The 15,508-nt window shown below is 56.0% G+C and overlaps 2 protein-coding genes across 6 annotated transcripts in view; both read right to left on the bottom strand.

Annotated features, from left to right (window-relative positions):
• SMIM41 (small integral membrane protein 41) overlaps positions 1–6,161 on the bottom strand; it is a 43,876-nt gene extending 37,715 nt beyond the window's left edge. The window contains exons 1-2 of one of the 2 annotated variants that reach the window (XM_082350568.1): positions 4,049–6,161; positions 775–1,285 (exon numbers count right to left, since the gene is read on the bottom strand). In XM_082350568.1, coding sequence (XP_082206694.1) covers positions 4,184–4,459 — 276 coding nt within the window. In that variant the 5' untranslated portion in view covers positions 4,460–6,161 and the 3' untranslated portion in view covers positions 775–1,285; positions 4,049–4,183. Of the gene's footprint in view, positions 1–774; positions 1,286–4,048 lie in introns of those variants that run through there. The other variant, XM_082350569.1, reaches the window with a different exon arrangement.
• A 280-nt stretch (positions 6,162–6,441) lies between these two features.
• Positions 6,442–13,217, bottom strand: ATG101 (autophagy related 101). 4 transcript variants are annotated; one of them, XM_082350561.1, is made up of 4 exons: positions 12,876–13,217; positions 12,212–12,353; positions 9,177–9,504; positions 6,442–7,142 (listed from the first exon to the last, which is right to left on the bottom strand). In XM_082350561.1, the coding sequence occupies exons 3-4, from the start codon at positions 9,426–9,428 to the stop codon at positions 6,738–6,740; spliced, it is 657 nt and encodes a 218-aa protein (XP_082206687.1). In that variant the 5' UTR covers positions 9,429–9,504; positions 12,212–12,353; positions 12,876–13,217; the 3' UTR covers positions 6,442–6,737. The 4 variants fall into 4 exon arrangements, with proteins under 4 accessions (XP_082206687.1, XP_082206689.1, XP_082206686.1 ...); XM_082350563.1 differs by lacking the exon at positions 12,876–13,217 and adding an exon at positions 12,677–12,766; XM_082350560.1 differs by lacking the exon at positions 12,876–13,217 and adding an exon at positions 12,612–12,695.
• Between the last annotated feature and the right edge of the window lie 2,291 nt (positions 13,218–15,508).

Genomic DNA, 15,508 nt, shown 5'->3' with positions numbered 1-15,508 from the left:
CGAGCCAGTCACGCTCTGCTCCTGGCTCTGTCAACGCTGGGCACCTCTTACTGTCTGCGTTAGCTTCAGTCTCGTAAGCATCACTCTTTACTGGACTGTGAGCTCCTTGAGGGCAGGGCCTCTGCCTCATTCATCTCATCCGCAGCCCCAGAGCCAGCCTGGCACAGAGCAGTCCCTCAATAAACACTCATGGAAAAGATGAATAATCGGAGTGTTCCCGGGAACAGGGTGGGTGGTGGGTGGTTCTATACCTTTTCTCTGGGGGTGGCCAGGTTCGGAGGAAAAAATAACAATGTCACATGATGATCACCGCCTTTTATCTACAGACAAGCACACTATATATTTGATCCTCATGCCATTGTTGCTTCCATTTTATGGAGGAAGATACTGAGGTTCATGAAGGTTTACAGTGTAGAATTCAGTGCACACGCTCACAAAATCCACTCTTTTTTTGAGGCACAAGCTCTGGCCAGACTATGATCAGACGTCAATAGGTCAGCTGAATGAAGACGTGTTCTTGCCCACACTGGCCACAGGGGGGCAATCGATTGTTGGCGTGAGAGTCACTGCCCCACTTTTACCCACCCTTGGAAAGCTTTGGATCTGGGTGTGGAAAGGGAATAGCCAGCACTAAGGAGAGACCAGGGGAGAGGGGCCATGTCTGGGGTTGCTATTTCAGGATCTGCCAGAAACAGTCCAAACTGGAGCGGGGCCCGGGGGTTACCGCTAATGCCAAGAGTCAGGAGCTGGAAACATAGACCGTATACCCCAAACTTGCATTACCAGCATATTTAATAACAAGCCAAAGGAAGAGATAGGGCAGTGATGGGGCATTGCTGGGGCACCCAAGACCTCCAAATGGGGGACAGTGACCCACAGCCCTCAGCAGGGACAAGTCACTGGCTTGTCAGACCACGGCCACCCTGCATCAGAGATGGGACAGGGCCCAGCAGGCAGGGGGCTGGTCAGCATCTGCGGGCACTGAGCATCCTGGGGGTGTAGCCTCTTCAGTGTCCAGGACACACAGCAGTTGCCCGGGGGCCCATTCATTCCTGGAGCGCTGACCTCCCAGACCCACACCATGAGCACTTCAGGAGGTTGGATGGAGCAGATCAGAGGCAGCAGCTGAGTGCAAGGATCCCAAGTTGAGGTCTCAGCACAATCCAGGTTTCTCCCAGGCTGTCATCGGCACCGCACATGGATCAAAGGTAGCAGGAGTTCCCCGTGCAGCCGGTGCGCTGGAATGAGAGCTCTCTGGGAGACAGACCACGCAAGGCTCGGGAATCTGTAACAGACAGCCACCCCCTGTCTTTGCTGGGAAGGGAGCCAAGGAATGACAGACCTTTCCAGCTCAGAGTGAGACTCAGGGGCTGGAGGAAGGTTAAGGCAAGACGTCCAACCATCTGTGGCCCCGGCCTTTCCATCAAGGACAGCATAGGCTAATGGGCCATCTTGCTGGTGACCAGGTGCCTGGCCTCACTCCACGGCACTCAGACCTACAGCCATGCCCCACCTCTCCCTCCCAGCCGGAGTCTGAGAAACGCCTTGACAGCAGCACCCATTTCCCAATTTTCTAAATTCTTTTCCTCCCCACTCAGTCTGACAGCCTTGACCAGGGTCAGAGTTCCACAGCAAACATCTCAGTATCTTTCTCCAGGAACACTGAGGTCTCCAGCACATGCCACGGGCCAGCTACCCAAGCACTGAGCTGAAGGGACAGCAAAGGCAGGAAGTTGGATGAAGAAAGCCTTTGCCTACCCCCTCTTCTCTCACCCCACTGGGACACCCCCAGCCCTGCCTGGGTGCGAGCAGACACCATGATGCTGGGGGCACAGTCCGTCCCTCCATCAAATCTCTCTACGCCTCTAACACCAGCCAGACTTGAACCCAAAGGCCAACGCAAGTCATCACCTTGACCTCCGATCCCTCTGCCCTGTCCACTTGGATTTTTTTTCCATAGGTGTATATATTCCAGCTGACCCTCTGAGCTCACCCCCACCCTCAGGTTCGGGCCAGGAAAGTTTAGCCCAGCTGGTTGGGGAGTTGCTGAGGCACCTGGAAGGCCATTCCCAGCAGCAAGAAGGTATCTAGCAAGGCTGCTGGGAAGTAAGGATGGGAAGGAGGACACGGAGCGGGAAGGGAGGAGTTGAGGTTCCAGTCCCAGAAACCATATGCCGAATGTGGTGTGAAGGTTCATTCTTTTGGGAAGAGAGGCCATATTTTGCATCAGCATCTCAAAGAGTGGTGAGAAATCAGGGAAAGAGAGGACAGAGCAAAGAGGGCAACCCAAGGGGTCCTTCTCACTCAGGGATGCCACCCCACCCCCTGAGCTCGGAATCAAGCAGGAGCCCCAGGGTCCAGTTCCGGCTCTGTCATTCACTTGAGCATGTCACTTTCTTCTCTCTGAGCTTCCCCATTTGTAAAATGAAGGGTTCACAGCAGAACTGGAGACGCTGTCCCAGATGGGGAAGGAGAAAAGAGCATAGTATGGAGATGGGAGAAAGGATGGAAATGCAGCAAATTCAGCAGAACTTATGGGAAAGGGGGTGGGTGAACCTGGACACAATAAAGAGGGGGAGTTCCAGCCCCTCCCCCAGGACACAGCAAAGGGAGGTGGGGAATGTTCCCGGGCTGGCCTGCCGCCCTAAGGCCAGGAGCAGTCACAAACACACACACACACACACACACACACACACACACACACCTGGCCAGCCCTCTCTCCAAGGGGGTGGGATCAGCATGCCTGAGGTGAGAAGTCCACAGCTCAGCAAGGCCAGTGTGGCACAGCTGTCTGGGATTAGCACCAAATCCTGGGCTGCTCTGCACAGGGATCACACGTCGTCAGCTTCACAGCTGAACCCTGCCCACTCCGGCCCCTCACCCTTCATCGGCCCCTCCTTGCCAGCACTCACTCCCTTCTCAGAGGGAAGGTGGGACCCTGCCTCTGCCCTGGCAGGCAGGGGAGGGGTTTTAGAGTGGGAGGGGCAAGAGAGGTCAGAGGCACCCCTGGTGAACAGCCCCACCCACAGAAACCTGGGAATCCCTCGGTACAACACTGAACAGAGGAGACAGACACAGAAGGCTTCCCTCGCCAACACCTATGGCTCTGCCCAAGGCAGCCTTGGCCTAGAATTACCTTGTCTTTAGGCCACCCAGGCCCTTCCCTCCAGCTGGTTCCTGTCCTTGGAGAGACAGAGGCAGGAGGGCCAGATGGAGCCCCTACAGCTGGGAACCCTCAGCCCCAGCTTCCTGGAGCAGCGCGCTCCTGAGGCCCCCCAGCTGTTAGGAATCTTGTCACCTACCCCCCTCCCGACGCACACCCCAAAGCCCCTTGCTCTGGGCCACACACGTCCCCCCACCTGAGCAGGGGCTGGGGGGAGGAGGCCCCAGCACACCTCCCCATCCCCCAGGGTCATCCAGGCTCCTGGCTCTGCCCTAAAACTCGATCCACACTCCCATCCCTGCCTCAAGAGGGAGGCCACAGCGAGGTATCATACCCAAACCCCTCTCCGGGGAAAAGGCTTCCTGAAGGAGAGGACGGGAGGAAGCAGAAGCCGGGGGCCTGGGTTGGCTGAGTCCCTGTGGCCATGGCTCTCCCCAGCCTCCCAGTGGGATGGGCAGTGCTGGGGTGACACCAAGTTGGGCCTTAGCACTAGGTGGGGCTGGCGCAAAGCGGGGTGGCGTGGGTGCAGGGAAGAAGGGCCCCCCAGCACGCTGTGGCCCCTCCAGACTCCCTCCTCTTTGATCCGCCCTGCTTCTCCCTCTCCCGCAGTTACACAGTGACCTAGAAAAAGGCCGTGGGTGGGTCGGGGCGCCGCTGGGCCGGAGAGACGACCGGGAGAGAGAGGGAAGGGCAACCTCTCCGCTCAGATCCCGGCACCCCTGGGATAGCCGCCGGCCCCACCCCGTGGGCTTCCAGAGCTGGAACGGGAGTCGCTGAAAAGCTGGGTCTGTGGCTGAGCGCAGCGAGCCCGGTCAATACGACGGTTTCCAGCCCCTGCGCCCCCAGTCCCGAGGCGCTGCGGCTCTCATCTGGGCGGGCTCTCACCTGTGTGCGCGCGCCAGCATCGCCGGAGGGCTTCCCGCTGCAGCCGTCTGGCGCTGGGGGCCGCTCCCTCGAAGTCGGGCGTGGAGTCTGCGGGCCGCCGGGAGGCCGCGACCCCCGAGCGCAGCCGGGCGCGCCTTAGGAGTCATCCTCGCCTCCGCTGGCGCCGCCGGGCTCTCCCTCCCGGGACGCGCGCAGCTCTCGGGCCAGCAGCGCCGTCAGACCCTGGGCGCGGAGCAGGAGGCCGGCGCCCAGGAACAGGAGCCCGCAGAGCACGAGCAGCGACAGCACGCCCAGCACCGCCGCCTGCACGGCGCGCGGCCCCTCGGGGGGCTCCGGCAGCAACCCCGACTGGTTGCAACAGGAGCTCAGCCAGGCGGCCCGGGCTGTGACGTCCGCCTGCGAGCCGTTCATGCTTCACGCCGGCTGCCCAGAAGTGCTGGGGACCGCCAGATGTGCGGGAGCCCGGGGCCGGCGGGTGGGCGGCGGCCGCGTCAGGGAGGGGCCCAAGGGGCGGATCCCAGGCGCCGTGCGACCCCACCCCCTGCGTCGGAGCGCTCAGGCCCTTTCTAGACAAAGGGCTCCTCCAGTGTAGCTATGGCCCAGAATCCCAGGGCCGGTTGTTACTTCTCGGCCCAAAGGCCCACACAACCACGCACGCACCCAACCGGCCAAATCCAGGAGTCCTGTCCCCAGGGCTCTCCCTCCCCCTTAGCAAAGGTCAGGAGATAGCCCTCCCTCAGAATCCCGAAAAGATCTTCCAGGCCACATCACAGGTGCTGGCAGGGTGCTGCCCCCGCTGAGCGGGACACGGGACAAACAAGGGCCATCCCCACTCCTGGGCTTTCTGTCCCTGGGCCAAAAAGGTCAATACTGCTAGGTGGCCCAGGTGGCCACTGGGACAGGAGACAAATGAGCAGCCTCTAGACCCTTAGTGATCATAGCCTTCATCGTGCATCATCCCCTTGGGAGCCTCCTGGGGCTGGACGAGCAGGCCAGTGCCTCCTTGGTCCCAGGGGAGGGAGATGGAGGGCAGGAGGACTTTAAGGCCTGCCCCCATTCCTTTGCTCAGGCCCCAGAGGTCAAGGAGAGTTACAGACCAAGGGGAAAGCACAGATTTGAGTCACCAGGGCTCCTGTCCTGACCTTGAGTAAATCAGTCCCCTACCTCCGGGAAATCACACCACCAAAAAGGGATGGAGATGTTACTGAACTGCCCACTAAGGGGAGCTTGCTGCCAACTGGGTGTCCCACAGCCAAGCCAGGGTGGGAGACTGGAGCAGAGCCTGGCTGCAAAAAAGTAGAAAGTCTGGGGAAGCTGGGATGGAGGAAAGATCCTCCCGCCCAGGTCTCCTGAGAACTCCTGTAGCAACCCTGAGCTCGATTTAAAACAAAGTCACTGTCGGCAAACACCTGACTCAGCCAACTCCCCAGAAGGGATGAGCTGATGGCCTCTAGGAGGAAAAGAAGGTCCCCCAGACTGCAGCAGGCCAGCTAGGGTCACACCTCATCAAGGACTTGCTGAGAATTGGCCTTCCCCATCTCCAAACCCCTGAGAACCTCCTGAGTTCTCCAACTCCCCAGTGCCCCAGAAGTCAAGGGTAGGACATCAGAAAACCCCTCATGAAATAGCACATGGCCAAGAGTGGCCTGGAATGAGAAAAACGTGCAAACACTTCCTGGCCATCCTGGCACCTAACTGCTCCAGGACCATGGACAAGACCCCCAGCCCCTTTCTCCCTTAGCACAGCTGCTTATGTACTGCTCATTTAGTTTGGTTAGAACTGGCACCTATGTAACAAAAAGCATTGTAAAATATGGAAGACTAAATCAATGAAAAGCACACAGTGGAGTTCACTGATTTTGAGCATGCTTGCCTAGAAATGAGTGAGTTACCAATGTCCTAACAACTGGCGAGGGCCAGCCCAAACTGGAAGAAGTGTTACCGGACACCAGTCTCAAGGTGGCCAACCTCTCTCCAGAGAGAGAAACACCAAATCAAATGAGCTTTCTGGTGCAAGTGGGGGCCTGTGGGTGCTCTATGAAGACAGAGGAGATATTCTTTGGGGTCATCTGAAGGAAGACCAGATAATACAGAAGGCAGGGATGTCATAGTTTCCTTAGGAAGGGAGGAGAAATAGCACAGTCATATCCGAAAGCAGTAGATCCTGATCTGTGTCCTCATTCATGGGACTGACCATGGTCACACCTGCTTATGTGAATGTCCAACAAAGTACAAAATCAATCAGCTTTAATCTATCTTTAATCCCATCCACCCACTCCCCTCATCTTGGAATACTGCCCTCAACACACACGTGTGTCCTGGCAGGTCTGCTATAAAAGTGTTAATGTTTCAGGGCAGAACACCAGCCAAGGGAGAGATGGCTCAACCCAAACTCACATTCTCGACTTTATTCACCATCCTAGTGACGGCTCTTCTGTACAGTGTAGGAAAGGGGACCCCCACCAGGGGTGCGGAGAGACAGTGTAGGCCGGACTTGACCATCAGTGAAGGTGACAAGGATGACCAGAGACTGGCAACCACACAACAGGAAGCCAGGGGTGGCCCTTCCAAGTCTCATCAAGCACCCGGAGCGGGTTCCAGAGCCCCAAGGGCTAACAGGGCCTACCAGTACGATCCCCAGAAGCCAAGGTCCGCAAGTCATCAAGGAGCGCCCAAGGCCCAGTGAGGCCTAGAGGGCCAGGGTGTCTTTGATGAGCCTGCGCATGGTGGTGGTGACGGAGGAGCCCAGGGCGTCGGTGATCTGGAAGGAGATCTTGTAGAGATAGGGCTGCACGTCCCGCAAGCCTGTGTCAAACACGTTGTCCACCTCCGACTGCGTGGGCATCTTGGGCAGGTACTCGTGCCGGTTCATCACCTCCACAATGTTGATGATCTTCTCGCAGAGCTTCTCACCCACCTTCTCCCGGCAGATCTGCCGCTCCTGCTCCGTGGCCAGGGCCACCACGTGCACCTTGACCGTCCACACTTCCCAGGGGATGCACTCGTCTGAGAAAGGCCAGCGAGACTTCTTCTTCTGATAGAACTCCAAGGACATCTGCCCCAGCCCATCGCCCCCGGAGTTTCGCAGAGCATCCTGGGGAAGGAGGAGCAAGAGTGAGCAGCCAAAGCCTCCGAGGGGTTCTCGCTCTGTGAGGGCCTGCTTCCTATGCCCCAGGGAACTGCTCTCCTAGCTTCTTTAGTCCTTCGGGGAGGGCAGGGAATGAGACCCGGAGAGTAAAGGATTCGTGTGAAGTGCCACAGCAAGCTGCCGGCCTAAAACTGAATGGTTCAAGCAAACAAAATCTGTGTGCTCACCCAACTCCTCCAGCTTTGCTCAGAAGTGATGTCTTTAAGCACATATTCTGGGCCAGGCGCTTTACACACACAATCCTGCTCGCTCCTCTCAACAGCTCTGTGCGGCAGGTATGTAACCTCCATTTTACTGAGGCAGAATGAGGCTCAGAGTCACTGGCAAGTCACCCTGCCAAAGTCCCAGGCCAGTGGATGACGGCGCCAGGGTTTGAATCCAGATTTCAAAATCTTTGCCTTTCAACTTTACAAGAAGGGCCTTCCTTCTCCTTCCACAACCCCGCCCCTTTGGCCCCCATCCTTCAGAAGGTTCTCCAAAACCACCTTCTCTCCAACGTCTCCTTCTCCCCAGGCCAATTAAGCACAATCCCACTTCATTCACTCAATGACAACGTAAACTCACAGCCTCTAAAGAAAAGCCCAGTGATCCTTAAATAGAGAGACAGAAGCCAAGGAACCGAAGGGGGACAGGAGGGGAAGGACAGACCAGACCTGGAGCTTCTCCCTCTTCTCCTCTGAGAAGCCAATGGGGCCACCTGGTCCAATAAATCTGCCTGTCCCCCCCGTGGGGTGTGGCGACCCCACACTCCTCCTCCTAGTGCAGCCGAGACCCTAAAGCACCTTTCCGAGTCAGGGCCGACCCAGAAGGTAAGGATGCCTCCCTCAAGTCCTTAACTGCCCATCAGGAGTAAGTCTCTCCTTCACGAACAAACCAAGCTCGTGTGCCCTCAGCTGACAGTAATGACAGCTGCCACTTCTATAATGCTTCCTGTGTGCAGGCTGTCAAGCACTTGGCGTATCTGACTCATTTAATCCTCATGGTGCACATATACCCCATGAGGTGGGTACAATTTTCATCCTCAGTTTACACACAGGGAAACTGAGGCTGGGAGGAGTGGACTCACTTGGCCAAGGTCACACACCTGCTGGGTGGTAGAGCCTAGCTCCAGAGTCTGTGCTCTTACGAGTCCACTGTGTTCCACGTGCCACTCACAGGCATCCGGAGGACAGAGGGCTGAGTACCGCTGCCTCCCTTTGAAGGGGCACTGGGAAACTCTTATGAACTTGCCCTTTCTGGCCTTGGAGGGATGGGGGTGGGGAGCCCACTGTGGCCTGGGAGAGGGTCCACCCCCTGCAAGGATCACACCTCTGTGGAATGGAAGTCAGACAGACAACCCTCCTCCTCTGACCTCAGGGAACACCTTAAGAGAAATTCCCTTGGTTACTTTAAAATTTAAAAATATGCACTCATTGAAATAGTGAAACACTGCAACACTGAATGAAGACAAAATAAAAATCACGCCTCCATTCCCACCCCGAGGTGACCAACATTAGCAGACTGCCGTGTCCCTTCCACCTTTCCCCTCGCCCCTACAGGCACACACAGACACGTGCCACGCTGCCCAAGAGACACTCCACTTGGACGCCCACTGCCTGAGCCCAGCAACCCTCCCTCTCAGGGAGTTTCATATAAGAAAGGCCCAAATGCGGAAGCAGAAGCAGAGGGCCATCAGTAGAGAGAGCTGCAGGGTCAGAGAGAAGGTCAAGAGCACAGGGGCAATGATCACCCCAGGGGCCCTGACCGCCAATGCTACGAGGGCTTCCTGCTCTGCTGCCTTGTATTTTTACGAGGTCCCCTCACCTCCCCGCCCCCCACCAAGCCCTCCTCACCCACAGAAGCTCTGAAAGTGCCTGTTCCTTAGAACCTGAAAGAAGCCGACAAGTACACCCAGGAAGGGCAAGCTGTTCCAGCAGCAAGCCGGGGCGGGGCGGGGACGACACTCAGGGGCCACCTGCCGCCCACCGCGCCCCACCTTACCCTGAACTCCCCGACGACCTTGCGCAGGGCGCGGTCCAGCTCCTCAGAGGAGACGCGCACGTAGGTGAAGTCGATGAAGTCGCAGTCAACGTCCTGGGTGCCCACGGTGCCAATGGAGTAGGTGCCCTCCTTCTTGTAGTGGAACTTGCCGGTGCTGCGGTGCAGGAGCACCGTGTGCAGCACCGCCAGCATGGCCTCCTCCACCTGCCGCCCCTCCACCGACACCTCCAGCACCTCCGAGCGACAGTTCATCTTGCAGCCGGTGGCCCACGCCGGGGTCGGGGACGAGAGTAAAGACGGGGGAGCTTCGCCCCACCCGGGGACCGCCCTGCAAAAGGAGCCGGATCAGATGTGGACACCTTCTGCGTGACCTGCGTGTCACCCGTTCACTTCCTTCCAGGCCCAGCCCAGCCCCTGCCGCCGCAGCCCGTCTCTGCACTGCGCAGCACGTGCTGGCAGAGAATCACAGACTCTCGGCATCAGAGAAGGGGAGAGCCTCAAAGTTACCAGCCCAAACAACCAGCCCAGGCCTGAATTCCATGACGGTATGCAGTGCGGTTTACAGCAAATGCTCACTGTGCAACACCTGTCAGCCCCTGCCCTTGAGAAGCTGCCAGGATGGAGGAGAGACAGGCAGGTAAACATTACCGGAGTGGTGAGACTACACGGTGGGAATAAGAAGAAAAGGAAGATTGGAATCTGATTTCCTGGGATCTTGAATGACCAGATTAAGGCATCTGGACTCTGTCCCGAGGGCAGTGAAGAGTCAATGCATCACTGTCCGACACTGAATCTGTGCATCAGAAAGTTAACTCTGGTTGACAAGCAAAGAATGGCTCGTCACTATTTTGGGGTCACAGACTGCTCTGAGAAGTCAGTGAAAGCTAAGAAGACTGGACTTGAAAACCTGACTGACACATACACACCAAGTCTCACGTTTCCATCCACAGACTGAGGTAAAAACTTGCCAATTTAAGGCAGAAAGGGCTGGGCAAGGAGTCCAGTTAGAGGCCACTACAGCAGTGACACAGAGACAGTGCAATGGGATACGGGAGAGTGAAGTACAGAGTGTGGGGTTTTCACGTCCAAAGGGCCTGGGTCTGAATCCCAGCTCTCCTATATCTTGCTCTGTGACCTTAAGCAAATCATTCAACCTCTGAGTCTATTTTCTTATCTGTAAATTTGGATCGTTATGAGGATTAAATAAAATAACACATGTAAAACACAGTAGAATAGTGGTTAAGAGCAGTGACTCTAAAGCCAGACGGCCTGGGTTGGAACCCCAGCTCTGCCAACTGCTCACTGTGTGATCTTGGGCAAGCTGCCTCACCCCTATGTGCCTCAGTTTCCCCAATCCATAAAAAGGGCATATTCACAATAGCTACCTTGAAAGGGTCGTCTCAAGGACAGGATGAGTAAGTATCTGTAAAGCACTTAAAGCAGTTCCTGACAAGTAGTATTAGCTGCTGTAATTATTTCATTGTCATTGATGAGAGATGACGCAAGGCTACAGGACAGGACTGGTAGAGGGAGTGGGAAGGAAAGAAGAGACTTGAGGGCTTCTCTGGTGGCATAGTGGTTAAGAATCCGCCTGCCAATGCAGGGGACACGGGTTCAAGCCCTGGTCCGGGAAGATCCCACATGCCGCGGAGCAATGAAGCCCGTGCGCCACAACTACTGAGCCTGTGCTCTAGAGCCCGCGATACACAACTACCGAGCCCGTGCGCCACAACTACTGAAGCCCATGCGCCTAGAGCCCGTGCTCCACAACAAGAGAACCCACCACAATGAGAAGCCCACGCACCGCAAACAAGTGTAGCCCCTGCTCGCCACAACTAGAGAAAGCCCGCACGCAGCAAAGAAGACCCAACATAGCCAAAAATAAAAAAATAAATTTTAAAAATTAAAAAAAAAAAGAACAGACTTGAGAACCAGAACTTCATCAGTAACTGAATATGAGCCCAGCAGGAGAGGGATCAGTCAAATTTCTTAGCTGAGAGGGTTCAGCCTACCACACCTCCCCTGACAGAGAATTCACTACCTCTCCCAGCAGGCCATTCCGTCTTTTCAAAGCTCTATGCAGTGATTCCCTCTATGGAAGGAATCTGTCTCTTAGTGCTTCAAACCACTAAGCTTAGTTTTGATATCAAGAGCCACACACAGAATAAGTCTCACCCTTTTTCCACAAAGGAGCCTTTCGGATATTTAAAGGCAACTCTTCCATCACCCCCTTACCCCCCCGTCTACAGATTAAAGGTCTCCAGTCCCCATAAACATGCCAGCTTGACATCACATCTTATATCCTCAGGTCTGGCAGCTCTCTTCAAAGTGTACTGGTCTGTCTCTTTGTCCCTGAAGACAGGGCAGCAGTCCATGGACTGCTGAGAGATCAAGCTGGCTCTGCCTCTCGCTTGGCAATCAGCCCAGGACTACCTGTATTATCAGTTATCTTTTCACAGGTGTTAATCTTGACTGATCTCTCCAACTAGGCAGACAATTCCTTGAGGGCAGGGACTGTATCCTAGTCATCACTGGAATCTCAGTATACCTGATTCCTAGTACAAAGTGACTGCTCAATTCATCCTGATGCAGGAATTGTTGCTGGGTTGGTTCTCTAGTCTAACTCCATCCAGCAATTTCCATTTAAAGATTCCCAGCTCTGGTCCAGCTCCCCTTTCTTCCAAAAACCCCCTCTTGTATCCCCTGCAAACCATCAAACAGGCCATCCATCTCTTCACTTTTGCCCCAAACCCAGGCTCTTCCCTCATTCTCAGCGCTACTCTAGACTCCACTTCTTCAGGAAGTCAATACTAACCAACCTCAGCCTCCTTCCCAACGCGGCCACCTTTCGTCTGTGATGAGCTTGTCTGCTCCCTCACCCCCGACCCCGGTGAGCAGGGGACTTCTCCAAGGCAGGGCCTGGGAAGTCTCGTCCCTTCGGTGTCCCCAAGGCCCAGATCTGCAGAGCACAGGGGCAGAGGCTGACTGATGCCTTCTCTGAGTCAGGCCGGAGCCCAGGGTACCCTCATCCTCACCTTATGCGGAGAGGCTGGAGCGCGGGTCCCTCAGGCTGGATCTTGCCCTTCCTCCTCCTCAGGCGCAGGTACGCCCTCCGCAGGTGCGATCTCCGCAGGTACGCCGCAAACTCCGCGCGCCCGATGAGCCGCAAGAAATGGGCTGAACGCAAAAACACACAGTTATTCGGCTCCGCATCAAGAAACCCCGGCCGGACGCAGGAAGCACTTCCCGTCCGAGTCACGTTTCTCCAGCCACCAGTCCCGGCGAACCTCCACGGTCCAGGGCTACGCGGGAGGAGCGGACTCCTCCAGGTCTCGGGAGCGGCGCCCCGCGCCCAGCCTGGCCGGTCCCGGGAGTTCGAGGCGCGCCCGCGCTCGCACAGAAGAAGGGGGGCACTCGGCTAGAACGGTCCCCCACCTCCCCGAATCGCCGTCCTGGACCTTCGGGCCACGCAACCACCCTCCCCGCGGGCGCCAGATCACCTCGGCAGGAGGCGGTGCCGGCGCCGGAAGCCCTGACCCTCCTCTGCGAGCCTGGCCGGTCCCACCTGCTCCATCGGCCTCCGGCGGGGGCGCGAGCAAGGCTGGCCGAGCCCTGACACTAGTGCAGCTACCCAGATAGTTCTACCTCCACTCCAGAGGACAAACAGACTCATACGCTGCTCTATAATTTGAAAGCTACCTTTTTCTGGATTATCTTTCGGCTTTTAAGATTTGATGGTAAGAAGTATCTCCCTCATTTGGACGAGTCCATTCACTCCCACCACAGAGGATGTTGTGTTTCGGCTGGAACAACTCACTTCCGCCATAGAGATTAGGGGGAAGGAGGGGCCTGATGGGCTCTGTGCTGCCTCCCTTGGCCGAGAGTAGTCATCGGCGGCGAGCCACCCCTGGAACAGAGCCCCAAGTCTGGGCTCAGAGTACTGGAAGGGGCATCGATCCCCCAAGATGAGGGGCATGCCATTTGGAGAGGTGCCCTGGAGATGAGCTCACACCAGTGTTCTGAGTGAATGGCAAAACTTTAGCTTGTTCAATGTGCATGATAGACAAGATCCCCGACCCCACAAAGATGCTGGACAAAGGGGCTTAACCTTACTCCGTTATCTTCACACAGGAGCACGTCTTGGTGCTCTACCATGACGGATCTGGTGACATTTCTTGTAAAGCTTGTAATTGTGCCATTGCCTCTTGATGTCATTCATCCATTCTGATTTTCTCCTCTATAAATGGGGTCTGGGGAAGAAGAAAGCTGCCTGCTTTACAGACCAGCATCCTCTTCTAGAGCCTGGATTTAACCAGAAGGGAATCAGGATAAAATATTGAGAGGGGAGGATCTGTAAGGAGCCAAAGGAGGGGGACCCAGGGAGGTTAGAACCAGCCCCGGGGAGGGGGAAGAAACAGAGCCTAGAGACTTCCCTGGCGGCCCAGTGGTTAAGACTCCCCACTTCCACCGCAAGGGGCGCGGGTTCGATCGCTGGTGGGGGAACTAAGACCCTGCATGCCCTGTGACCAAAAACAAAAAACAGAGCCTAACTTCCAGAGACTGCCAATGAGTGAGGGGAGTGAATGACCGCTCTCTGTCCCCTGACACACTCATCTCAGGGCCCTTCACTGCCACTGTCCTGACATCCCCATCATCACCACTGCCAGTCACCGAGCTTTCCAAGGTACCACACCAGCACTTCACATGCACTAGTGCGTTGACTTCTCCAACTGCCTTTGAAAGTAAATACAGGTTCCCCCCAATTTACAGATAATGAAACTGTGGCTCAGTGATAGGTAGTGATGTGCTGTGACAGCTAATGTTATGTCTCAACTCGACTGTGCCACAGAGTGCCCAGACATTTGGTCAAACATTATTCTGAGTGTGTCTTTGAGGGTCTTTCTGGAAGAGATTAACATTTGAATGCAGACTTAGTAAAGCAGATTACCTTCCCTAAGGAGGGTGGGCCCCATCCAATCAGTTGAAGGCCTGAATAGAATAAAAGGTTGTGACCCTCCCTGACTGCTTTCAAGATGGGACATCAGACTTGAAGTGAACTATCTGCTCCTCCTGGGCCTCGAGCCTGCCCGCATTTGGAATCGCACCATCGGCTCTCCTGGATCTCCAGCTTGCTGACTGTAGATCTTGGGACCTGTCAGCTCCCATAATCACATGAGCCAATTCCTCATAATATATCTCTTTCTATATATACACATCCTATTGGATCTCTTTCTCTGGAAAACCCTGACTAATACACTTGCCAAAGCCACACAGCTACTCTTTCCTCATTCTGCCAGTCTTTTTACCCACTCTCCTCCCTCCACACCTCACCTTGTCCCTGGAGCCTTTCCTGCCTGAGCCCCCTCACCTATCTTATCTCACATCCAGACACTGGCCAGTCCTTGCCTCCTCGTACCTCCCTGAATCCTTACAGGGCCATTCTCATTGCAACTCTGACCCTGAGTCCTACACACAGCAGGGTGGTCCTGTCAGGGAGCAAGGGTCTCAGCCCAAAAAAATGAGGCTGTGTGGAATGAAGTCTCCCATCCTATGCCACTACTCCTGATGACCCAGATGGAATCATTCAATCATGCCACACCTGTGTAACTGTCCCCATGCCAGGCCGATGTCCTACCAAGGGGGACAAGTCACAATCCTGGCCCTCCAGGAACTCAGAGTCTCACAGAGGAAATGGACCAGAAGTTGTACCTGGGTGAGAAAACACAACCAATGGTATGAAAAATGGCAGCAGGTTTTGCAGGGGCCAGAAGGGGCCAGGATGGAAGCCACTGCTGTCATCCCAGAAAGATGCCTGTGGCCTGGAATAGAAAGTGACACATTCAGAGTGAAGAGGAGTCCCAAGCCCTGCTCTCAGCAAGCTGGGAGGTGACTGGGCACCAGTGGAAAACCAGGACGACTGCAGAGAGCACACAACAGCAACCTGAGGAGATGGACAAGAAGGGGGCTTGGCAATTCCACGAAGAAGTGGGGCTACAGGGAATTATGCTGGGGAGGCTTCCTGGAGAAGGAGACAGAAAAGAGCTGGAGAAAGAGGTCTCACTGAGGGCTGAGAGTGGGAACTGAGAGTTCCGAGGCAGCACAGGCCAGGACAGAGGGAGCTGACTTCTCAGCCAGAGTCACGGCCAGCCAGTCAGACAGGCGACTGGCGAAGGCCCTCTGAGGCACGTCTGCAGCAAAGGCTTTGTGGAGGGACCTCGAAGGCCAACCCAAGACCTTGGGAGTAGGCAGCTGGCTTCGCATGGCGAGTGTGGCCTCGGATGGCCCCGCCCCATCCTAGTGCGCCCAGGGGAGAGCTGAGCCCTGAAGCTGGC

Source organism: Balaenoptera borealis, assembly GCF_965194805.1.
Source record: "Balaenoptera borealis genome assembly, chromosome: 13".
NCBI lineage: Eukaryota > Metazoa > Chordata > Mammalia > Artiodactyla > Balaenopteridae > Balaenoptera > Balaenoptera borealis.
Note: the sequence above shows the minus strand (reverse complement) of the source record. Positions and strands in the feature narration are given on the sequence as shown.

Excerpts from the sequence above, each read along its gene's own strand:
- ATG101 (XM_082350561.1), bottom strand. The coding sequence starts at position 9,428 with ATGAACTGTCGCTCGGAGGTGCTGGAGGTGTCGGTGGAGGGGCGGCAG. Across the intron at positions 7,143-9,176 it reads AGGTCGTCGGGGAGTTCAGG|GATGCTCTGCGAAACTCCGG; the intron begins GTAAGGTGGGGC and ends CTCCTTCCCCAG.